The sequence below is a fragment of the Artemia sp. Qi Xiang Cuo genome, chromosome 1, assembly GCF_049724085.1.
Source record: "Artemia sp. Qi Xiang Cuo chromosome 1, ASM4972408v1, whole genome shotgun sequence".
Lineage (NCBI taxonomy): Eukaryota > Metazoa > Arthropoda > Branchiopoda > Anostraca > Artemiidae > Artemia > Artemia sp. Qi Xiang Cuo.
This window is the reverse complement of record NC_142794.1, coordinates 25113985-25140537: the sequence shown is the minus strand read 5'-3', so window position 1 is coordinate 25140537 and position 26553 is coordinate 25113985. Positions and strand designations below refer to the sequence as shown.

The 26553-nt window shown below is 34.3% G+C and overlaps 2 protein-coding genes across 2 annotated transcripts in view; one reads left to right on the top strand and one right to left on the bottom strand.

Moving 5' to 3' along the window:
- LOC148956149 (uncharacterized) overlaps window positions 1–26553 on the bottom strand; it is an 84194-nt gene that overhangs the window by 29670 nt on the left and 27971 nt on the right. The gene's annotated exons all lie outside the window — the stretch shown is intronic.
- Window positions 14199–16337, top strand: LOC148956150 (uncharacterized). The gene is made up of 2 exons (XM_089094164.1): window positions 14199–14240; window positions 15620–16337. The coding sequence occupies exons 1-2, from the start codon at window positions 14202–14204 to the stop codon at window positions 15881–15883; spliced, it is 303 nt and encodes a 100-aa protein (XP_088950290.1). The 5' UTR covers window positions 14199–14201; the 3' UTR covers window positions 15884–16337.

Sequence of the window (26553 nt, the reverse complement as noted above, 5' to 3'; positions counted from 1 at the left end):
GTTAAATTTAGCCAGCAAAGGCAACGTAATACAAATAAAACAATTTCGTTTAGGAATTCTGGAGAATTCCTCCAGTGTAAAATTTTCTCTGGAAAGCTCATCCCCGGAAACTTTGTTCCCTGTGAAAAATCATCACCTTGTAAAATCCCCAAAGCGGAAAATTCCCCCCCCACTCCACAAAAAAGGTGATACACTTCCCAATAACAAATGCAGCATATAAATAATGGTTAAATTTTGCAATTTACAGCCCTTTCCCTAGGGGCTGTAGGGGGTCACCCCGAAGGCATAGTTATTGAACTTTTCAACAATTAACAGAAAAATGGCAGACGAATTTGGGAAAAAGAGGCGTGGGAGGGGGGCTAGCTGTCGACCAATATTTTTAGTCACTTAGTAAAGGCACTAGAACTTTGTTTTCCGATCGATTGAGCCCTCTCCCAATCTTCTAGGATAATTTGTTTGATAAGATCGCCCCTGGGGAACACAAACAAAAAAACACCCAAAAACAAACAAATAAACCCGCACCGGGGATCTTTCTTCTGGCCAAAAATAAAGAATTCCATATTTTTATATTTAGGACCTTGAAACCTCGCCAGTAGGGCTCTATTATATGCTGAATCTGATGGTAAAATTTTCATGTAGATCGCTCGATGTTTTGGGGGTGTTTCCTCCCTTTTTGAAAAACAGGCAAATTTTTCAGGCTCACAACTTTTGATTGGCAATACTAAACTTAATGAATTTCATATATCTCGAATCAGCTTCAATTCTTTTTATGTATATACTGTTATCAAAATTCTATTTTTTAGAGTTTCGGTTACTATTGAATCGTGTCGCTCATTACTTGCAGATCGTTACCACGAACTGTTTGATCTATGAGATTTTATGAATTCTTCTATGAGACCATACTTCCCAATTGGATATTGACATTTTCAATTAGTTATATAAGGTTCAAATAATTTTAATAATAGACAAAACTTTAAGCGCAAACATATCATAACATTCCAAGCACACACTTCAGGTTTTTATCATCTTCCGGGATGATAAGGAGAATTCTTGGAATTACCTTTATTTGTTTGTGAAATATGCCTTTGGATACAAGCGGCGAGGCGAAGAATACCCATCACGTGATAACTGATATAAAAGTTTGATGGTGTGTTAGTTAGTATCTCAGTTCCATAGAGACACTTGATTAGTTTACATTTTTTCAAGTTGGAAAAAACCTTCAAATATTTAAAAAACGAGTGGTTTTACAATTGCAGCTTGATGGAGTTGACAGTGAGGATATGAAGACAAAAGCTCTCAATGCAGCTATTGAAATTGGAAAGGATTGCCGACTAACATTTGAGTTGGATGAGATGTTTGGTAGATATGTTATATCATTGAGTAAATTTAAGTCCGAAGAACAATTATGTTTCGCCGCTAAAGTAAATATAATGCATAAATTGACACTACAACATGGATTGAAAGCAATCATGAAGCACATTGAGGAAAATGGATTGACTTACCTCATGAGAAAAGAGTGAAAATATATTCTTTTATTATGTTTTTGACAATACAAATTTTATTATAATGATTTGTTTTGGGTTAGATATTTTAGTTGATCGCTTACTCTTCTCTCTCTAAGGCAACCTATAGGCGATGAGAGTTTGCACAAAGTAGAAACTTGCAAATATTAGTTTAGTCTATAATCGGTAGTGGTAGTGTCAAGAACAAAAATGGATGGACTTGGAAAAGTGTTTGAATCTAAATGATTAATTTCAGATGTTAACTGTACAAAATAAGATATTCTCTAAAAAAGCACTTGAAATTATCACGGAAGATGATTCTCCATCTTTGGACTACTGTATGGGGCTTTTACGTTGCGGTCCAAATGCATTTACTCAGTTTGTTGATACATTACTTGAAACAAAACAAAAAAATATTGTTATTTTGCTTTTAAACACTACTTAGAAATTTGTTTAAGACGGACATTTTGTAAGAAAACAAGAAATAAGTCGAATAGGTTTTGTGATATTACTCGATTACTCTTCCTTCTCCTAGAAGATATTCTTTTAATCGATCGTGATTCAGTTTTTTTTTGTAGGGAGACGGACAACATTGAAATAATGTTCTACATATATTCAACATGTTTATATACAATGGGCAACTGGTCTTCATGTGAGAACTGCACTAAAGTTGATGACTATAATGAAAAGTGTAGCTTATGCAATCCATGTAAATTGCATAGAGGATGTGCTATACAAATTAAGGATTGCAATTCCTGTTTTGAAGAGGCTTGTGACTCTCACCCTAAGGGATATCTATGCTCTAATTGTCCCTATGATAAGTATGATCAATGGGAAAGTGCTTACCCTGGCATAATTGGGAAAAACCCTAAACGTGATTTCAGTTTATTTATAAGGGATTTGTATTGTCGTGAATTTAAATTGTTTTGGGAAAAAGAATTCGGAGCACGTTTCAATTATAAAAACATCAAGAGATTATGTTTTCTACGTCATTGTTGTTAGGACAATGGTATTTATGATTATAAACCTACTGATTTTCATTTGGCTGTTACAGAAAGTTATTCTTCATATGAGAATATCGTGTGCGACATTACTTCAAATAGTCAGACGGAAAAATGTGAATTTTACAATATGAATAATAATAGTATCATTGACTTCACAAATAGATTTAATAAAAATGAAGTTACATTATATATTGAAAAATTTTACCCTGACTTTGCACGCCAGGATTAGTACAAGTTGAATCCCGATCTGTCACCACTAATCGTTGTCGACGACGATGAACTAAATGCCAAAGAAGAATAAGAAATCTAACCGATGAAAACAAAAGACTTTTTATAGTAAATACATAATATATATATATATATATATATATATATATATATATATATATATATATATATATATATATATATATATATATTATTATTAAAAAAAAATTTACAAACATTATTAAAAAATTATATTCTTAGGGCAATAAAACTATATTATACAGGTAGGAGATGATATTTTTGATATTTTCTACTATGAAGTCATTCAATCGAGAATTGTATACATAAATGTCAAGAAATTCACTGTAAGTATAGTCACGACATCGAAAAAGCAAATACAGTAATTCATGAAAATCACAGCTTTTGGTTGATAAATCTTGTACTCTTCCGATTTTGAATAATTGTTTTCCCACTTCTTTCAAGGAAGTTTTTGATGAGAGGTGTGTAGAACGCATATGGTAGACTAAGAGGATCAAAAAATTCTATATTTTTCGCTTTCTGAAAAATACATAGATAATGCCCCATCTGCACAGTCGATGGATTACTATTAACAATGATAATGATATTGTTAGTAATATCAATATGTTCAAGGAAATCCAAGGGTATGGAATAGGATTTAAATTCGGACATGTATTGATCCAAGTTAAATACATCAATTATTTGATTGGTTCATGGTAAAAGGTCTAATAGAAAACTCCCGTTCCGGGTAATTTCCCAATAGGTTTCAAATTGATTAAGTAAGATTAATGTTACACTCCCCATCAATGACTTGGAAAAGGTACACTCTAAACTTATAGTGCCCGCTCGGAAAATACTCATATCTTGAGCACCAGACAGATCATAAACAATGATACCGTGACTTTTTGCGAACATTGCTTCGGCTATACCATTTCCATATAGTTTTTTACTTTTTGTGATCAGTGAGTTTTACATTGACTGATATCTCCCAGTAGGCCTTATGTTTGTTGACTCGTCGAAGTGCATTTTGAAGCAACTTAATTTTTCATCGTCGGCTATAGTCTCATTGTTAATGCATTTTTTAAGGTTGTCCTCAAAATCTTCCTTCTGCGAAAGGGCGACTTCAATTGGAGTCAATTTGTATAGTTTTGCCATCAAAACTGTTTCTAAGTCCTGCAATCATCGGAAGTAAAAGTATAAAGAAGTTACGACCCACTTGAAGAAGTTGTTTTCTTTTAAAAGCGTTTCCTTTATTTTGCTTCCTTCTGCTAGGGCATGTACAAGTAAACGATGTTGCTTTGTCTGCTGCTTAACGCCTTCTGACAGTTGGACATTGCCTTCAGTAAAATTTAAACAAAGTTCTGTTATGAGATCAATCAATTGTCTATCATTACCATGTTTGAGTATGGCCTTCCTGACCCGTGGTTTTGAATTACCTAGGACGGTGAATAATTTTGGTGTTCATGTAGTTTCTTCAGTGTCCTGATTGCAACTAATGATCTTTTTTGCTGTTCACCGGTGGATATACGATAACTTCATTGCCAAAAATCAGTGACTACACGTCAATCCTGCGGTGTGTTCTGATACAGGTCCAGTATAATGTAACCATAGGGCTTATTGGTAGCCTGATTGTATGCCGAGAGTAGAAGTCTGGGTTCACCCGGATACACTTGTCTTTTTAAAGTTATTAGAGAGCTGGAATAACAAACAATCCTGTAGATGATGTAGTAGATACAATTCAAAGCAAGTGTTCTCATACACTTGCTCTGATGAAAGATAGTATGTAGAGATAGGGTTAAGGAAATCCGTTGATGATGAGATCAGAACTTGAACAATTTTAGTATCTCCTGAGATCCTTCTTAAATGGATTCAGCTAAATCATCAATAATCAACCAAGAGTTTGGCTCATTACTATTAAAAATTTAAAGTCCCTCTATGATGTTCGTGTCTGGGGCAATAGTTTATATTTTTTTCGTATGATTATTGCCAAACACTGTACCAATAGTAAATATTTTTTGTATGTTCGAAAAATATTTTATTTAAATTTTGAATTATTTTCGTTAAAAGTGTCGTTTTGCCAGAGAGTGATGGTCCACAAAGAAAGGACCGGAATGGAGTTTTAAATTTATTCATAGTCCCTTGCATCAATGTCAAAATACAACTGACTGTAGAATGCATCTGTCCCTTGAATAGATAATGATAATTCCCTAATATGATTCGAGAACAATAAATTTTCAAAGAATAATACATGTTTAAAAAAAATAAAAGGGACTACAAAAAATAAATTCAAAACAATAATACATGTTTTTTATTTACCATAAAAAGGTACTATACAAAGAAGTACTTATAATACTTAGAAAGAGGCCCCTGGAAGGACACGGCAGTCACCGGTGGCGGCCCACCAGAGGCCTCCACAACTATAATTATCCATAATTATCAGGGGACTCCACAAATCCATCATCAAGAAAAAAAAATCTTCAAATGCAAATTCATCCCGTCGTCTTTTCGGGTGATTTATATCAGTATACAATGTCTTTTATTGCTATAAGTATATTTAGTGTCATTTTAAGACACGAAAAAAAGTTGAAAATTTTCAGTTCAATTAAAAAAACTAAGTAAAAAAACGTCACTACGAACATTTTTTCTTATAGAAAAAATCACGACTGACATATTTATATCATCCTCATTTTGTACTTTTAAAATATCACAGGTTTTTTTCTGTAAGTATGATTTTAAGACATGAAAATAAATTGAGAAATTTTAGTCCAATAAAAAATAGGCCAAAAACAAATATCACTACGACCATTATTTTTGTAATAGAAGAAATTACGACTGACATATTTATATCACCCTCATTTTTCACTTCTAAAATATCACAGGTGGTTATTTTTGCTATAAGTATATTTGATGTGATTATAAGACATGGAAAAATCTGAAAAAAACAATCTATGTAAAAAAAAGTACCCCCACCCTTGAAAAGTTAACCCCCAACCCAAACCCCTTTCCCTCTGAGGGTTATAGAGCCCTGTCATGTTCATTACGATGCTATGTCCTTTTCTCGTTCACAGCCAGAAATAAAATTAATGGGGGAATGGACCCTGTCAGACTCCTAATACATGTTCTACTATTATTCATGTTAAGGCTAGGGTTCAATAATAGCCCATGGACCGAATAAAAAAGTATAAGAATAACTAGTAGGGAGATTTCTTTTTAAAACTAATGATTACATATAATGTCCAAAAACATAAAATTCAGCAAATGCTCTTCTTAGCCATCCCCCTGAAAAGTCCAGGTTCATATATTTTACAGACTGAATTCAGTAGCTCAATAAAGGCTAGTAAGTCGCGGTGATTTTAAAACCATACATACAATTCACTAACTAAAGGGGATAGTAAATGTCATTTGATAAATCGAAACTGAGTAAAAAAAAGTTCCCATGCGCTAAGCATACAATGAAGTATATCACTTACCTCGTGTTTATTGCACTCCTCATCACGATTCCTTTTATTGGACATGTTGATGGATATACTTCGTTTCATCTACTGAATATAAGCTAGACGAGCATTCTTTTATATTAAAATCTTTGGCTCAGATTACTATGCGCCCCGTTAAAGTAATATCATTGTTACAGAAAAAATACATTTTACAAGAATTCCTTATCAAAGTGGAAGTTGAGATAAGATTGTATATGCGCTTGTAGGTTGGGATAGGGCCCCCGTTGAATAGATTGGAGAGTTTCGTCGGAGAATAAATGTTTCCGAAAAAATGTTAGATCTTGTTGAGGGACTAGCATCTCCAATAGCAACTGGCCACTCGGAATGTTATGATATTTGTGCGCTCAGAATGATAAACTATTGTGGGGTACTGGGTGCTCGGAATAACAGGGGTACTGGGCGCTCGGACGCATTAATACAATACGACTAACATTTTCCTGACTCTCTATCCTAAGTCATAATGAATCAAAATATTAATAAAGCAACTACTTAAGACAGAAATTTATTTAAATAAACTAAACATAATTTATAAGGAAATAAATTTGAGACTTATGTTGCCCGTATCTATTTGTGACGTCTGATAACAGTTCTAAACTGTTTATAGTCTTTGATAGGCCTGACACCTGAATCTGGGCTACAATTTTTTCTCTGTTACATCTTTTTCAAACTTCTGTTTCAACATCAAATCTTCATACGCGTACAGACTTGGTCTGTCATAATTTTCTAAGTCCCATAGAAAAGCTAGGCACTTTTAGAAAACAATTTTTCTGAAATTTCCTATTTTCATTCCAATAAGAATATCCTTCTCCTTTTGATGATTGAGAAATAATAGGGAGCATTGGGAAATAAGAACATTAAATATTTCTTTATAATCCCGTCTTCCAGGAGATTCGCTCCATTTCATCTTCTTTGCAGTTCTTCTTTCCTTTTAATGATATTCTTACAGTTCAGTTGTTAGCTCTTAAGGATCTTATTAATTTAGAAATGGAAAAAAAGTATAGAGAGAAAAATATACAAAGTATTTTTTTCACCTATATTATAGGTTTCTTAACCGCTGCCTGAACTTTTAAACCTCTCACTGCTATAGTTAGATATACTTGTGCAAAGGATTGGACTAAGAAGGGAGCCACAGATCCAAAAACTCTCAAGGCTTCATAAATATTTACTTTGTTTGAAAGGGATAGAAATGAGGAATCAATCTGTCATGACCTCCACTAACGTTTTTGCCATTTTTTGGTCGGAATTTTTGGGGACTTTTTATCTCATAAAAATTTTGCTTTTGGCTTTGGTTTTTATGATAAAGTTTTTATGATAACCGTGGTCATACAAAAAAAAATCAACCTTGGCACAAGGTTCAAAAAAAATCAACCTTGAAACACAACAAAACACTAAACAGAAGAAAGCTTGCCGAGATATAATAAATAAACACAAAGTTTCTTCAAATCGAACAGTTCGTGTTAACGAACAGTAAGTAAGAAGCGACTCGAGACTCTAAAAAAACAGAATTTTAATATCAATAGATAAATCAAAAGAATTGTTTTTTTGTGCTGATTTCAAATATATAAAATTCAGAAAGACAGTGATGTCTTTCGTTTCTTATCTGAGTAGAGACTGATGAGTGATGAGGTGTTCCTCGACCATTTTAAATCTTTTCCACTTTGTCGTGATTTCAATAACTCACCAAGGGATCGTGCGCTGGACCTGAGATATTGTGAAACACTTTTTTTTAAATCTATACCAAACCCCCTCCCAGAAACTAGCCCCTCCCAGGTACCTTTTTCTCCAACGTCGTCCGATCAAGATTTTGAGATAACCAATTTATTCAGCAGAGTTGAATGATCCAAGATCTATGCCTTTAGAGATAACACGACCTCCCCCCTGCCCGTGGGGAAAGGGTTGTAAGTTATGAAACTTGCCCATTGATTGAGTATAGTATTTGTTATTGGGAAGCATAGAGATGTTTCTCGAAGGGGGGGGATTTTTGGCTTGCGGCGAGAATTTACTGGAATCATTTTGCATGGGGAGGAAACATCTGAGGGTAAACTTTCTAGGGGAAATTTTTACAGTGGGGGGTATTTGAAAGAATTCCTACACATAATTCTTTTATTTGTCTTACTTTCTCGTTGACAGCTGAATTTTGCCCGTTGAAATGTTCTGGGCTAAATTTTCAATGGGTTTGGATTTCCGAGAAAAACTTCCACGGAAATTTCCGAAGTGATTGGAAAAACGATTAGAATTTAAAGTCTTTTTCAAATGAAAGTATGCTAAGGAGAATTTTCTAGGCTGAATCGTCCGTAAGAAATTTTACGAGGGGGGATATTCAGTGAGGATGGAATAGTCCTGAGGGAATTTTAAGGGAGGGTATACTTACGTGGGAGGAACTTTCCACAGAGTAGTTCCCCATGAGGGAAGGGAATTTGTCTTGGAGGATAAGTCATATTTACCTGTATTATTTGAAGAACGATAAGCAATAAAATAAAACAAGTTTTTCAACTGAAAGTAAGGATTGGCATTAAAACTCAAAACAAACAGAAATTATTCCATATATGAAGGGGGTTGCTCCCCCTCCTCAATATCTTGATCTTTACGCTAATGTTTAACTGTGTGTCCATTTTATTTAAGAAAGAGTCCTGAAACACAAGTAATTAGAATTATTTTAGTACAGTCTATTTATTATTAGTTTTATTTTGTTTGGAATACGGAGGTGACCTGGACCCTGGACCTCTTTTCCCTCCTTTTAACAACTCCTGTTAACATCCCTACATCCTAACCATGCCTCTTCCCAGATGTGGATGTTGCTAAAGGAGAGTTTTAGCAAAAGATCCTCTAGCTGCAACAGTTTTGGACCATCTAAAACCATTCTTGTATTTTAACAACAACATGAAACGTAAGTAGATTCCATATCAGAGTGGATGGTCCAAATGAAAATGGATGGTCCAGAGTGGATGGTCCAAATAGTAATGAAAAAACAAACCATCTCAAATAAATAGATTAGTCATTTCTTCGGACTAAAATTAAAAACTTTGGAATTTAACCCGTTCTCCGCAGCAGAATGTTTTTTTAAGCATTCAATATGCTTAAAAAAAATAGTTTTTTATTGTTTTCAAAATAAAGTTGTGAGACAGAGTCAAATTTTAGCGTAAAGAGCGATGCGCTGAGGAAGGGACAGTCCCTTTCTTATACGGAATAATTTCTGTTCGTTTTAAGTTTTAATGTCACTCCTTACTTTTAGTTTGAAAAAAAAAATTGTTTAATTACTGACCGTTTTTGAATTAATGCAGCTTTGATTTAGGCTCACCGTACATGAATAATTAAAAGAAAATTTGTATATGAGTTTTACTTTTTTTTGGCTAAATGGCTTTCTCGAATTTTTGACCTAACGTAACTTACAAATTAACTTAAATAACGAACTTCTGTATTCATATATTGTTATTACGTATATTAGGGGATGCGCCCCCTAGTCAATACCTCGTTCTTTACGTTAAAGTTCAAATTATGTTCCAATTCTTTAAAAAGGACCTCTAAATCACAGAGGCCGTTAATTATAATAAATAGCTCTGATGAAAATACAAAAAAAAAACTTAAGCGTAAAAAGCGACGTAATGACAAGGGGGTGAACCTAATCATATACGTAATAATTTCTGTTGGTTTTAAGTTTTAATGTTGCTCCTTACTTTCAGTTGAAGAAATTGTCTTTTTTTTAATTTAATTTCTGATCATTTTTTTTTAAATACTGCTGGGAAATCCGGTGCCCCCTTCGCAGCAGTGTCCCTTCTCCCGTGAAAACTTCCACAATGGGAAGATCCTCCCACGTAACAACCGACCGCCCCCCCCCAAAAATTCCAGAAAAAATCCCCCTGGAAAGTTCTGTATACTTCCCAATAACCAATACTATATGTAAACATTGGGGAAAGTTCATAGCTTTCAGACCTCCCGGGGACTGTGGGGGATTAAGTCACCCTCAAAGACATGGTTATTTCATTTTTCGAACACGCTGAACAAAATGGCTATCTCAAAATTTTAATCGGGTGACTTGGAGAAAAATGAGCGTGGGAGGGGGCCTATTTGCCATCCATTTTTTGATAACCTAAAAAGGGCACTAGAACTTTTAATTTCCGTTAGAATGAGCCCTCCCATGATTTTCTAAGACCACTTGGTTAATACGATTACCCCTGGGAAAGAAAAACAAAAAAACAACAACAAACAAACACGCATCCGTGATGTTTCTTCTGGCAAAAAATACCGTTTTAAACATTCAGTATGCTTAAAAAAAAGAAAAAATTATTGTTTCAAAAATGAAGTTGTGAGACAGAGTCAAATTTTAGCGTAAAAAGCGAGGCGTTGAGGAAGGGACAGTCCCTTTCTTATACGGAATAATTTCTGTTTGTTTTAAGTTTTAATGTCACTCCTTCCTTTCAGTTAAAAAAAACTTTTTTGTTTAATTTCTGAACCTTTTTGAATTAATTTCTGAACCTTTGCAGCTTTGGTTTATGCTCAGCGTACCTGAATAATTAAAACGAAATTTCCTTATTAATTTTACTTTTTTTTGGCTAAATGGCTTTCTCAAAATTTTGATCTGACATAACTTACGAATTAACTTACGTAACGAACTTCTATGTTCGTAAGTTTTTATTACGCATATTAGGGGATGCGCCCCCTAGTCAATACCTCTTTAACCTAGTCAACCCTTACGTTAAAGTTCAAATATTGTTCCAATTCCTTAAGAATGACCCCTTAATCACAAAATCCGTTAATAAGAATAAATAGCTCTGATGAAAGTACAAAAAAAAACTTTAGCGTAAAGAGTGAGGTACTGACTAGGGGACGAACCCAAACATACACGTAATAATTTCTGTTGGTTTTAAGTTTTAATATTGCTCCTTACTTTCAGTTGAAGAAAATATTTTTTTAAATTTAATTTCTGATCTTTTTTTTAAATAATTCTGGGAAATCCGGCACCCTCTTCATAGCAGTGTCCCTTCCCCCGTGAAAACTTCCTCAATGGAAAGATCCTGTCACGTGAACCCGATCGATCCTCACCCTAAATTCCAGAAAAAATCCCCCTGAAAAGTTCTGTATACTTTCCAATAAGCAATACTATATGTAAACATTGGGCAAAGTTCATAACTTTCAGCCCTCCCCCCGGGGACTGTGGGAGATTAAGTCACCCTCAAAGACATAGTTATTGTATTTTTCGAACATGCTGAACACAATGGCTATCTTGAAATTTTGATCGGGTGACTTGGAGAAAAATGAACGAGGGAGGAGGCCTATTTACCTTTCATTTTTTGGTCATTTAAAAAGAGCACTAGAACTTTGAATTTCCTTTCGAATAAGCCCTCCCGTGGTTTTCTAGAACCACTTGGTCGATACGATCATCCCTGGAAAAAAAAAAACAACGAATAAACACTCATCTGTGATCTTTCTTCTGGCAAAAAATACAAAATTCCACATTTTTGCAGATAGGAGCTTGTAACTTTTGTGGTAGGGTTCTCTGATGCGCTGAATCTGATGGTGTGATTTTCATGAGGGTTCTATGACTTTTAGACGGTGCCCCTCCCCCCTTTTTCAAAAGTAAGGTAAATTTTCCCAGGCGCGTAACTTTTGATGGGTAAAACTAAAATTGATGAAACTTTTGTATTTGAAATCAGCATAAAAATCTGATTTTTTTGATGCATCGATTGGTTTCGAAATATCGTTTTTTAGAGTTTCGGTTACTATTGAGCCGGGTTGCTCCTTACTTACAACTCGTTACCACGAACTGTTTGATTTAGCTGAACCTACTCATTTTCAAGTTAGATTGTGTTCAAATACATTTATCATGGTCCTATCCACGTGATCGGGTTTGCAGCCTCTTGGATACTAACACGGATTTGTCAGGCTGGAACCCGACATTAAATTATAATCTTAAACATATCCTGTCAATGCTCGGTAATCCTGGGAATCGCGGAGGAAACAAGAGCGGCATTAGAAGTGCACAAACACAAACAACAGCAAAGAAAATTAATCTAGGCCACTTTGATATGAAGAACAAGGTTATGTCCAGTGAGGAGTTTTTATGATGACTGTCTTAAAAAAAAGTTCTCATTCCAGGTAACTTCTTGTATCTCATATAAAGAAAAGGGGGCGTGGCCTTCGTAATTACATATGACCACATCAAAAGCCTGGAAACCAGTTAGCTACCCTTTCATTGGGTCCTTGTCAATATCTAGCTGACCCTAGTCATTTTAAAATTCGATTGGGTACAAATATATTTGTCCTCGTTTCATCCGTCTGTTGGGTTTGCAACATCCCGGATACTAGTGATGATTTGTCCGGTTGAAAACAACTTAAATGTTGATGTTGTATTTGAATCTGTCGAAGTATTCACAACCGATAAGAGAAATAGTTTGACAATTATTTTGCACTGTTTTCTATTTTTGTTAACATGGTGAAACTTTATTAAATTCTTAACCCATATTTGTTCTAACCGTAATATCTCTTTCTCTTTTATTTGAGCACTAGGAAATATTTGGATCTTAGGGAATTTTTCATTTCGAATTGTATATTATTGATAAGGAATGTCTGACGTAAGATACGAATATTAATGAAATAATATGCCACTGTAAAACTCCGTCGGGAGAGAACATTTTAGATTGTTGGTCCATGGAAGAGGCTCCCATCCGAAGGCGTGGACACCCCTAGGGGAAAAAAATTACAATACTGGTTTAGATGGATGATAACTGCAACAAATCGATATTTATATATATTGATAAAAAAATCGTTCCAAAAACGAAATTCTTGAAAGAAAAGTAAAGAGGCAAATTAGACTTAAGACGAACAAAAATAAATTCTATAATAATTTAAACTCAAAACGAGCAGAAATTCCTCTTAAAGATTAAATAAAACCCAAAATGAACAGAAATTAAATCAACAATCATAGCAAACAAACATACAAAAGCCATTTATATAATGAAAAAATAAATTTTAAAACGAGTAAAGCTTAAATTTAATATTCAAATCAAATTTTAAACTAACAAAAGACACGAAAACAAGAGTTTGGCTGCTGCCCCCTTCCCCCTCCCCTAACTGTAAAAGTCTAAAACATACTACGTCATTTAAGTTTTATTGAAAGCTATGTACCTATGTCTTGTGCAGTCCTTGGAAAGAACTAATAAATTAAACTAAATATTTGATGTATGATGATATTCACTGCAGAAAGCACACCAATTCGAAATTTTATTTAACTGTAATTTTATTCTCAGTGTTGTAAGTCCGAAAGAAAATATTTGTAGTACATTTAGTTTTCAGTAAAAACGCAAATTACGCAGTAGGCTTTAGACTTTTGCAGTTAGGGAAGCGGGAAGGACGTAATAGACAAACTTCTTGTTTATAGTAATTTTTTTTCGTTTGAAGCTCGATTTGCATATTCAATTTAAGTATTACTTGTTTTGAGATTTATTTATTCATTTATAATAGCACCTGTTGTATGTTTGTTTACTACTATTGGTTATTTAATGTCTGTTCGTTTTGAGTTTTATTTCTTCTTTAATAGTAATTTCTGGTTGTTTTGAGTTTGAATTATTATAGGAGGTTAGTTCTGGGGGTCTTAAGTTTAAAAATAGTTTTACTTTTCTTTAAAAAACTTCTTTTTCGGAAGTTTTGTTTAATTAATTTTTGTTCGTTTTTAATTGGTTATTTAGTTCACTACAGTAGAGGGAGGGGTGATATTTCTAACTGGAATGACGTCAGACCAGTTTTTACAACCACACGCCCATCTCTAGGTTAATCAGAGAGCTATAATACTAACCGAAGTGACATCAGACCTGACTTCCAGGAATTTTAGCATGGATTTGAGTAAATAGCCTATGATGGAAATCAAATTACGTGATTCTGTTTAGATACGGTTTCATCTTGGGACATTGAGTAAGTGGATTATACTTTTTGCTTACTGTAACAGTTCCTTTTAATCTATTAAACAATAAACACCAAATAATATGGAGAATATTGAAGATATTATTAACCAATTGTATACCGTGAGTTTATTTTTTAAATAATTAATTGAGATATTTCGGTACTGTTGCATTATATGGAGACTTCTTAAAAAGTCAAGTTTAATTAATAAAATAAAAAATGGCATGAATAATGGTTTAGAAACAAATTCTGGGGATATATATATATATATATATATATATATATATATATATATATATATATATATATATATATATATATATATATATATATATATATATATATATATATATATATATATATATATATACATATATATATATATATATATATATATATATTTGCACATTGTGGGAGGTGGGAGGGTAAAGCATAGCTTATATTAAATGCAACCATGGTAGCATTTTTCTTTGAAAATATTAATTTATTTGGGGTTTATCAGATAATTTATATAAGTATCTGATTATAAGCCTATATGTTGGAACTGTGTTATCAAGCCTTTATATCTACATACCCCTTGTTTCAAGAGTTTATAACATTTTGATGGTTATATTAAGGACCCTTAGCCTATCTAGCTAGCTAACAATGAAATATATCCCTTTTAATTCTAGGCTATAGCCTTTTCTGTTTTTAAAACATATTTCTATAATATCTACAGGATTTTATGCTATATTAAGGCTTCTTTTTTGTTTCATTCTGTTCTAAAAGGCTTTTCTGAAGGAAATTAGGTACTTGTGCATTATATCCGACACACGAAACAAGTCAAGTTTGATTAATGCTAATGAAATAAAAAGGCTGAAAATATAGTAGTTTAGAAACAAATTTGGGATATATATTTACACATTCGGGATGATAGGTGAAGCTTAGCATATATTCTAAGTTTCGCCTAATTATAGTGATTCAATGTTGTTGAATTTAAAACCAGCCATTGCCCATATGAAACCTGTTTACATTCTAGAAATTAAGCCAAAGACATTTGCCCCTATTGTGATAATAACTCTCTGGCCTGGTTTAACATCCCGTTTCCACATTTTTTGCAGATTCCATCCAAAATTTATTTGAACTGTTAATGAATGTATTACATAAATATGTTATAAATATGTGTTAAAATGATAGGGAGTGGGGAGTGGTTTTTTTCAACGATAAAAATATTTAGCTAAACTAGCATCCTTTTGATTATAAATATAGTGTAAGAATATAGTGTATAGTGTATATCCCCTCACCCAATATAGTGTAATCCCCCCACCCCACAAAGTGTAAGCAAAAGGAATTTTATATCATTTTCGTGTCAAAATATTCAAATAAATACCGTATTTTTGGCTATGCATGATGCTTATTGAGACAGGAAGGTCAAATTTTTAGGGAAGGGACATAATGCTTGTTGAAATTATGATTTTTAAGAATTGTTTATTTGGAAACTAAAATATAATTTATATTTAAGGGACCTGTGGCAAAGAACCCAAAGCTAACAACTTCCGCTCATAAAAACCAAATGGAGACACTGCCCATAAGACCAACGGTTATAATGTACGCAGGTTCGAGCACACAAGACGGGAATGCACAATGTGTGCAAGAACTTACCAGTACTTCTGTGCCGACTTCACAAATCAAGCATGTACAACATAACCTTCTGTGTTATGAACCATCAATGCAAAGCGAAAATAAAAGTTACATTTTATCTTTTCGCTTCTTCCCGTTTTCTTAATTATTACTTTTTTTAATTTTATTTTCTTACATAAAAAAAAACTTTCGCTTTTCTCCATTTTCTTGATTATTATTTTTTAGTTATTTTTCTTACATAAAGAAAAAAAGCTTTAACTTCTCCCCGTTTTCTTGATTATTACTAAACAACAATTATGTGTTTGTGTGGGGATGCTATGACATCTACACCCCATTGAACATAGCTCGTAAGTTATGCAATTTGCAATAGTTTTAAGAATATATTTTATTACAGTGGGAAAGGTGATGTGGTAGAGGGGGCAAATAAGATCCTGGGTTTTCCAGAGTATTAAGATGAAACTTTCAGGGAATTTTGGACAAAATTAGAGCTTACTATGGTCATTTAGGTTGTAAATATGATATAACTGTAATACATAGGGGGTATTAAATTCAAACTTTCAGGATATATATAGAGTGGTTAGGGGGACAGTGAACTAACCAAATGACACTATACGCGCAAAGATAGTTATATTGCTACTGCTTCTGCTGCTACTACTGCTAGAACTACTACTACTACTACTACTACTAAGCGTGTTTTTTTATTATAGTGCATATGTTTTAAATGATATGAAAATATAGTTCGCTAATAATCCAATTTTAGACTCTTTTAAAAATAGGGTTATTTAGACACTTTGAAAATAAGCTATTTTCGTTATAATTTAGAACGGATGACATGTCGTCACTACCTTCTCCCCCACCTCAAATATAAAGCCAAGGACTACACGACCTCATTGACGAGACATCTTTAATTGAACCGCCAATGGAGTTTCGCGACAATCAGGTCACTGAAAATCCAGATATCAAAAAAGTGATCTTGAAGGTTACAGTAAATTCTTAGAGACGTGTTTTTGTGATGGTAGTGATAATTTAGACGATATACATTCTAACATTATTGATGACCCTGAATGGTCAGAAAACTTTTTAAGACAATATTTACAGTGATGTACACTCTAGCAAAGTTGAACAAAGCAAAGAAGTAGTTCAGTTCAACCAGATGAAGGTGCGTTAGAGGGTCCTAACACCACAAGGATTTTAGATAATTTTACAAGTGAGTTAAATAAGATCCCTCCCCCCACAGATTTGATTGACATAACCCCATTTCAACCAAATTTATTTGAAGAAGAAAATAAATTTGGTTGCCCTGATTCACATAGTCCTAACATACTAGAGGCTATGTTAAGCGAACTGGGGGATTTCACTCCACACACCAACCCTAATGCTGAGGTTGAACAGAATGGTGGGGGAGGTGATGGTAGTGGTGACGATGATATATAATTGTCACTAACACTACCCGAATTTCAGCTAACAAATTCAATCTTGAATACGATAGATGTTTTCACAGCGATATTTGGCGATCCTTTTAATACACTCACGGCGGGGAATATTGTGACTGACCCAATAAATATTATACATACATACGCGGAGAAGATTCGAGCGCTTCTTGAAAACCAAATTTGAGCGTTGGGGGTGAGACAGCATAAAGGCCTCAATAGCTTTAAAGATATTCTATTTAAATGAAAATCACAGTGAATTCTACTATCATTATGTTCACACTGAAATAATAGTTCTTCACCCACATTTGGGAATGAGAATGTTTTCATGGAATGGGTGGGCAATGTTGTTACTCATTTGGACAATTATAATGAGAAGGGTAGTGGTTCTGTGGTCTTATTTGTTGAAAATTTAAGTGTAAATATATGTAAATTAAAAAACGATTTTATTTTAAGAAGGGGCATTGGGATGAGGGTATTTTTTAAAATATAGTCCCGATTTAGAAAGGTGCAAGGGCGTGCAAAGAATTGGTTTCGAAACAGGCAAAAAGTGTTTAATGTACGCATTTCTTACGGTGGCTTTCCAACCTTTACAAGATAAAGCGACTAAGAGAAATTTGGAACATTGGGCCGTACTTGGGAAAGAGGGGTCAGATTTCCCCTGAGTAGATTTCACTTGCTTAACAGACAAATTTCCTGTAACACTCAAAGGAATAGACATTTTTGAACGGGCAAACGCTCATTTAAAGATTCGTGTTACAATGCTACAATATGAAACGGAATTTGAAGGGGGAGTGCGTACTAATACAAAGGGGGTGATATTTCCAGTAAGAGCTCCGCCGATTGAATCAGTGAAGCACTGGGTTAGGCTGTTGTACACACCACCTACTGAACCAGATTCAATTGAACATTTTAATCCAATAACGGATATTAGTAGAGTTCTGAGAAGGGGTAAGAATCTAGGGGTACGTTATTATTGTCCAATCTGTTTTTCCCAAATTTGTAGTGATTTAAAGCTACAGAATGACAGGAAACACTGCAAACGACACGGTTATCAATCTTTGGAGACAGTTGCCGGTGACCGGGTAAATTTACTGTTTGGAAATTTCTAGAATACACTTATACAGAGTGATAAAACTAGTTTAGACTGTGAGGCTAAGCTCACAGATTTGAGCGATCCACAAAATTTGAATCGCATCAGAGAACATCAATCTATTGCAGTCTCATACGCCCACTCCCTAAAAGACTTCAGTAACACTATGCGCCTGTTAGAAATAGTTAAGACATTGGACGAGAATGATTGTATGGTCACAGCATTGACAAAATTAATCGTCACAGTGAATAAGACAATCTCCCGGTTGCGGCACACACATTATCCCATGATTCCATCGCAAGAGGATCGCTTGGCAATTAAAAATAAGAAAATATCTTGGGTATGTAAGGGGGAATTTGAAGAAGGGACCAAGGAGAAAGAGACTAGGGGAAAGTAGACTAAGGGGGAAGGGGACAGTCCGAAACCACGATCATTTATGGCAGGAAATATTATCAAGAGATAACAACTTTCGTGGCGTAGCACATCAATTGTGCAATGTAAATTTAAGTCAACAGTACTTTATACCGGTTTTCATCCACAATTCAAATTTTGATTTGAAAAATATTTTACCTGCATTGGCACGTATGCACAGGGAGAGAGTTGCAGAAAGCCCCTGGGTAGATAACACATTTACATATAATATTATACCCAAATCAGCTGAGAAGTTGTTGCTTTTAGAATTCAAGTGGCAAACATTGGATAATGGGCATACTTGTTCGATTAAAATCGGTTTTTTAAATTCATACAGTTTTTTCCCAAATCTCTTAGCCAATTAATCCCAGTGCAGAAAAGTTACAATTTTGATAGTTTTCCTCTGCTTAAACAACGCTTTCCTGACAATGAAACATATGATTTACTAACTTGTAAAGGCATATATGCATATGATTGTTACAACTCTATCGCAAGGCTAAGTGAGGAGAAACTTCCCCCCATTGAATTATTCTATAATTAACTTACCGATAATAAGTGCACTGTCGATGACGTTGAATTTGCAAAGAGGGTATGGGTTAAGGAGAACTGTAAAAATGGATGAGACTATTTTAAAATATACTTGGCAAGTGGTTTGTTAACTCTTTTAGATATTGTCTGCAAGAACACAGACCAAATCTATTCGGAATTCAGCTTGGACATTGGCTATTGTTTTTCAACACCACGCTTGGTGATGGATTTAATTCTAAAAATCAATAGGGAAGAAATAGGTTTATCACCGATGTGGATCAACACTTATATGTAGAAAGATCTATGAGTGGGGATATGTTTTTCAAGGGTTCCACGTTGTGACAACTGATCCAACTGGACAGAACTCTATCAATGGTGTAAAGCCAAATGCTGTTTTTCTAGACATGAATTCTCTCTACCCTTCGGCAATTTCTCACTACAGTTTACCATGTGGCAATTACAAAGGGCTTGAAAATTCTTTTGCCATAGATTTCCCCAATATTCAACCTGTCGATAAAAATGGTCCCTTAGGATGGTGTGTTGAAATTGACGGCCACTTACCAATGGAGCTCCACGACTCCGTAAAGGATTTTGTTTTTCCTTGTGTAAATAGACCTGTGATCAAGGACCCTTTGATTCCATACAATTTGTCTTTGTTCGAAGATATGGGTTTGCATTGGACGACCTCCAAGCAAAAACTAATTGCAGATCTGGAACCGAAATAGAATGTCGTTGTTCACATTGTACTATTGCAGTGGATGGTGACCAATGGTTTCAGGGTTACAAAGATACACAGAGTCCTGCAATTCGATCAGAAACCCTATTTAAAAACTTTTATTGACAAATTTGTTAGTAAATGTTCACAGGCAAAAAGTAGAGTTGAAAAAGAAATCTATAAACTTATTTTAAATTCAGCCTTTGGGAAAATGTGTGAAAGCGTGCGAAACAGGTCTCGTTGTGACTTCGTAGCTTGCCCCCAGGAATGCGCCCTAATTGTTGGCGACCCCAACTTTACAACATTCACTGTCATAGACTCAAATATGGTTCTTCTAGACAAAAAAAGAGACATTTCGTTGTTAATAAAAATATCATCGGGGGGGGGGGAGGAGTTCAGTAGTGGAAATTTCCAAAAAACTCATTTTGCCATTCTTTTACAACGTATGTAAGGCACAACGGTCAAGGGAGGGGGAAATCTAAGTGTACTATCGAGATACAGATTCACTCCTATTAAAATTTAAAACAGAGTATTTATTGAAAGTTTTAGAAAATGGTGCACACATTAGCTCTCGTATGGATTTTACGAATTGGGATGGGAGCATCTATCCTGAGTTGGTGAAACGCCAAGCCCCCAATCAACTGTTAACGTTTAAATCTGAGACGGGGAGCGATTTAATATCCAATGGGTTGTTTCCCGGTCCGAAAGTATACTGTGTGGAAATACACAATAAGGATACAAAAAAAAACATGCAAAGGGGTACCTAAACACTTTTTAAAAAATAATTTTGACATGAATGTCTACAGAAACTGTGTGGAAAGTAGTTTAGTCCCAAGAGCAAAAGTAATAGCATTTCGTTCTCTACAGTTTAAGAACTATACTGTTAGAGTAGACAAAAAATTCCATGCCTTGCATTTCCGATAAGGTCTATGTACGTGAGGAAGGTGTAAGGGTACTCCCAGATGGTCACTACCGTATTTCAGATCGAGTTGAATGTATGGAGTATAGAAAACAACTCGGTCTGGATAAATTAACTTAAATAAAAAAATACCACTACTTGGTGGGTGTACGGGACGGACAACAATTTCCCTATAATATACATTCCATTTGTTAATATCGTCATCATCATCATCAGCAGCAGCATAATTTAACTTTTGTTATTGGATACAAGACAGAGTTTTTTTTCCGGGCCCGCCGAAGCAGGCCAACCCCCGGGCTTTCCAGCCCGGCCACCGGGAGTTGGGAGGTCCAATCCCAGCCCGGCCGGCCACCGGGTAGAGGTTGGGGGTGAGGGGTCCAACCCCGGCCCGGCCTGGCCTCCGTCCCCGGGGGATTCTCATCTTTTAATTGTCGTAAATATTTTATATTCTATTCTCTTAGCATATAAATGTGCAACTGTGCTACTGATATTATTTGTATGAAATATTTAAAATACTTGTTGTTGTTGTAAAAAAAAGTGTTGCCAATAAAAGAAAAATATAATTCTTAATCTGTTTTCTTCTGTTCTCTTGCTATTGTCTTTGTTGATTGTTGTACAAAAGTGTTGCTAATAAAAGAAAATATGATTCTTAATTTGATGTTGTTTTTTGTTGTTGTTGCTATTGAATATCGTACTAGGTAGACTGCTTTAGGCTAGGGGGAAATAATTATTATTTATTCATTAGACAAGTATGGTTTACAGTTAGTTGTAGTCCAACTGCATCAACAGCAGTATGTATCAATTTGAAACACCATTCAGATCATTTCTCTGTAATTCGTCAATGTCGGGGAAAACGAAACTTTTAGCTAAAATAATTAAAAATTGTAATAAAATGTTTTTGGAAAAACAGAAAAAAATTTACTTTTTTGATATTATTTGGCAGGAGTCATATGATCAAATAAAAACTATTGTTGCTGGTACAGCTATGCCAATACAATTCATACGAGTACTTGATGTTTTCAATAGTATTGAGCTAAACTCTTGGCTGATTATTGATGATTTAGCTGAATCCATTGAACAATGGTCTCAGGAAATGCTACATCTGTTTACTGTTCGCTCACATCATGAACACATTTCCAAAACCCTAGTTCTACACAATCTGTTTCATCAGAGCAAGTATATGAGAACCCTCGCCTTTAACTGCACCTACTATATTATCTACCGGGAGGTTCGTGATTCAAGTTCTCTAATGACTCTCAATAACAAATATATCCCGGTGCTCCAAAATTTCTACTTTCAGCGTACAGTCAGGCAACAAATAAACCCTACGACTAAATTCTACTGGATCTTAGTCAGAATACATCCGAGAATTTGCGTGTAGATATTTTCGACAATGAAATTACAGTATATCTTACGTTGAACAGTAGAAAAGGCTATTAGTTGCCATTATGACACTGAAGAAACAATACGAAAATAGATACTTATTTTCCGTTCTAAGCACTTCAAAACCACCACTTAGGAAGGTCATACTCATACATGATGTTGACAAAGAATTTATTAATCTAATATCCGAAAGTTTTTTTAATTTAACCGAGGGCAATGTGTAGTATCCAGAAGGTATTAGACAACAGACAAAGCAACATTGTTCCACTGAACGTGCCTTGGCTTGCAAAAACAAAGGAAAAATTTTTTAAAGAGAATGTCTTCTTCAAGCAGGCGGTAGCTTTTTTACACTTTTACTGCCAATAATCGTAGGACTTGTAAACAGTTTTCTCTAGATGGCTAAACCCTACAAATTGACCTCAATAGAACTCTTCCTTTCACCAATTGAACACTTTGAGGACAATCTAAGCAAAATCATTAATGATGAAAATATAGCCGATGATAAAAAGCTAGTTTGACTTCGAGATGCACTTCGTCGCCTGGACAAACATAAACCCTATCGTGAGAGACCCCTAAATGAAAGTGTCATTGATCCACCCCCCAAAAAAAACATCTCTTCAAGATTCTACAAACACAACAACAACACTAGAATCAAAGGAGGAGGAATTGAATTCAATAGTGAAAACTATTGGAAACCTACTGCCACACAAACATCGTGAACAGAGTAAAAGAGTATTAACATATGTCATGTTGGAAAGTGATTATCGTCAAGTTCAAGTTGACAGCATAGGGAAACGAATTATAATTCAGGTAAAAAGTTATATTCTACTTTATTTCATTTGTGATATTGTTACAAATCGTAAAAAACTTTTATCATTTGACAATAATCTATACAACTTTCTAAATACATCCAACTTCCCCAAAAGTCTTATTGGCAATAAGCAAATTCTAAAGAAATCAAAGGAATATAGTAGTGCTGCCAGTCCTCTAACAGCAACATCTATAACAACACCATTTAAAAAAGAAGAATAAGAAGAATGAGATTTTAAATCAATCTTGGAAAATACTAGCACTCCTAGCAGTAGCAGCAGCAATGATTTGATAACACCAACGGTGGCTGCTAGGCAAAAGCGAAGACGAATTGATATCGATTCACCTTCACAAGCACCATCCCCCAGTGTGCAAAGAGGACATGACACTGCATGTTTGCGTTCAAATTGGATAAAATTTAAAAACATGTGTATGAAAATATTGGTGAAATGGGAAGTCTAGGCTTCCCCACAAGACTTTCTAAAGTCACCGTTGTCAGTGGTGGTGTCAACACTTTAAAAAATCTAGAAAATGAGCCGAGTTACACTCTACATCGAAATCATAGGATTCGTTGCAAACAATATCGAGAAACTAATACCTTTTCCCACTGCATATAATGTGAGCAGATCTTTTAACTCTAGATGAGACGACTTCAAAGACGACACAATACACCCTACAAATACATTCTAGGGAAAATCAGTGTTTTTAGTCTCTATGCATATGCTATTCCATTTAGATCAAACGGAGGCGTTGAAATTGCTCAGACTTTAGAAAGTATTCTTGAACAAGATTGATATAGAAAAATTCAAATTGATCGTGGTAGCGAATTTGTTATCCCACATGTGGAAAAGGTTCTATTGGAATATAATACAAAGCACTATCATTGTTATAGTCCAATAAAGGCTGCATTGGCTAAACGATTGATAAGAACGATTCGACTTCTAATTTCGAGATATTGTACACTGAAACATATTGCTGCTTTTATTCATGATTTAGATAAAATCATGCAAATATATAATCAGCGCCCTCATCGATCTCTGTCCAATTTTATCCCTCAGGAAGTTCATCACAGTAGTTTATTTCACACTTTTCTTAAACAATATTCCAGTGGAAAAAAAAATTTTGTGAAGAAAAAATTCAGTGTTAGCGATACTGTTCAAATTAATAGAACTGCTAATATTTTTGAAAAGTGGAATTATTTATGGTCCACTGAATTTTTAAAGTGTCAAAAATTCTAGACACCAAACCCATAACATATCGTCTGCGAGACACCAAATATGATGCGATTCTCGGCGGTTTTTATGATTATGAACTACAAAAAGTTAGAAACAGTAGTGAAATTTATCAAATTGAAAATATATTTAAGAGTCGTACTCGCAGGGACAAGAGACAGTTGCTTGTTTGTTGACTAGGATACAACTCTGATTTTGCTTCTTGGTTTGCAGTTGAAGACATTAACAATCCCAATGATTTCTATGTGACATTCATGTCCAAAGTACCTGATCCACTCTACAATAATTTCAATAAAACAAGTGATTTTTGGACGAAAATCTCTCCCACCATCAAATTCGACGGCGCGTATGAAGTGGCTCATGTCGAATGTATTCTCAAAAATACTTATTATATCCTGAGAAAAGATCAAGATCACATATATGATATAAAAATTAGACCCCATGATTGGCCACCACCCATTAGCGATCAACATAAAATTCAAAAGATCAATTGGATGGAATATCCATATAATGTATTACTATACAAGGAACTCACTTGTATATATGATTTGTGCCGTACCAAAATAAAAGAATTTCCGCTCGTAAAAAGGAGCCTTTCATTCCAACTATTCAAAAGAAGAGGGCAATATCTAAATTAGTTCACACATTGCCAATGAAAAGGTTATTCTAAATGATAATCTAAAAGATGTTCTTGGCTTTAAACTCAATATAATCAATGGTAAAAGTGCCGGAAACACTAATGTTATTTTTGCCTGCCTGCCTGCCTTCTCCTCGGACACTAGCATATTTCTTTATGCTTCATTTGTTGAGAAATCCAGAGTTGGCAATAGTAATTCTCCCCTCCTACGAGTTCTTGAACGAAAAACCAGTCAAGATCATATTCATCATTACAATATAAAGCATCTTCGCTATATCCCTGTAAACGCTTCCTATTTGGAACTCTGTCAGTTAACACTAAGAACTGAATCAGCTGATCTTCTAGCAATATCAAAAGGTTTGGCTGTGATTACATGTCATTTTCGACCGATCGTTGTCGGTGCCCAATAACAAGATGTCTGATAGAAAAGTGGTATTTGTTTGTCCTGATATCGACTGCTGTGTTGCTATTCTTGATCCAAGACAACAGGACAATGGAATGGACTATTACAAAGGTCGTTCATCAATGTCTGGATATCGTCTTGGCAGTTGGTTTTCTAAGCTGTTTCGCTCTGCACTACCTCTGGCTAAAAGTTATATTTTCTAAAAGTTAAAAGTTATAACATCATTTGTCGGATATGTCAGATAAAATTGATAGAATCTAAGTATCAGAGTGAATAAATGCATTATCAACATTCTTTGTCGGGTATGTCGAATAATATTGACAAAATCTAAGTATCAGAGTCATTAAATTCTATATCAACATCCTTTTCTCGGATACATGGGATAAAATTGACAAAATCTATGTGTCAGAGTGAATAATTTTTTTAACAACACCTTTTGTGAGATAGGCCTACATCGAATATAATTGACAAAATCTAAGTATCAGAGTGAATAAATTCTTTATCAACACCCTTTGTCCGGTATATCGAATAAAACTGACAAAATCTAAGTATCAGATTGATTAAATTCTATATCAACATCCCTTTTTCGAATACATGGGATAAAATTGACCAAATCTAATTTGCAGAGTGAATAATTTTTTTACCAATATCTTTTGTCACATGAAAAGAAAACAATTTACAAAATGTAAATATCAGAGTGAGTATATTTTTTTTATCAGCATCCTTTGTCAGATACATCAAAAATAATTGAAAAATTTAGGTATAAGATTAAACAAATCCTTTATCAGCATCCTTTGTCGGATATGTCGGATAAAATTGACACAAAACAAGTGTCAGGGTGAATAAATTTTTTCATCAACATCCTCTGTCAGATACATCGGATAAAATTGACAAAATCTAAGTATCAGATTGAATAAATGCTTTATCTACATCATTTGTCAAATATCTTGGATAAAATTCACACAATCTAAGTATCAGAATGAATAAATGTATTATCAACATCCTTTGTCGGATATGTCGGATAAAATTTATAAAATCTAAGTATCAGATTGAATAAATGCTTTATCTACATCATTTGTCGGATATCTCAGATAAAATTGACAAATTCTAATTATCATATTAATTAAATTCTATATAAACATCTCTTTCTGGCATACATGGGATAAAATTAACAAAATCTAAGCATCAGCGTAAATAAATGCTTTATCAATATCCTTTAAATGCATTATCAACATCATTTGTCGGGTATATCGG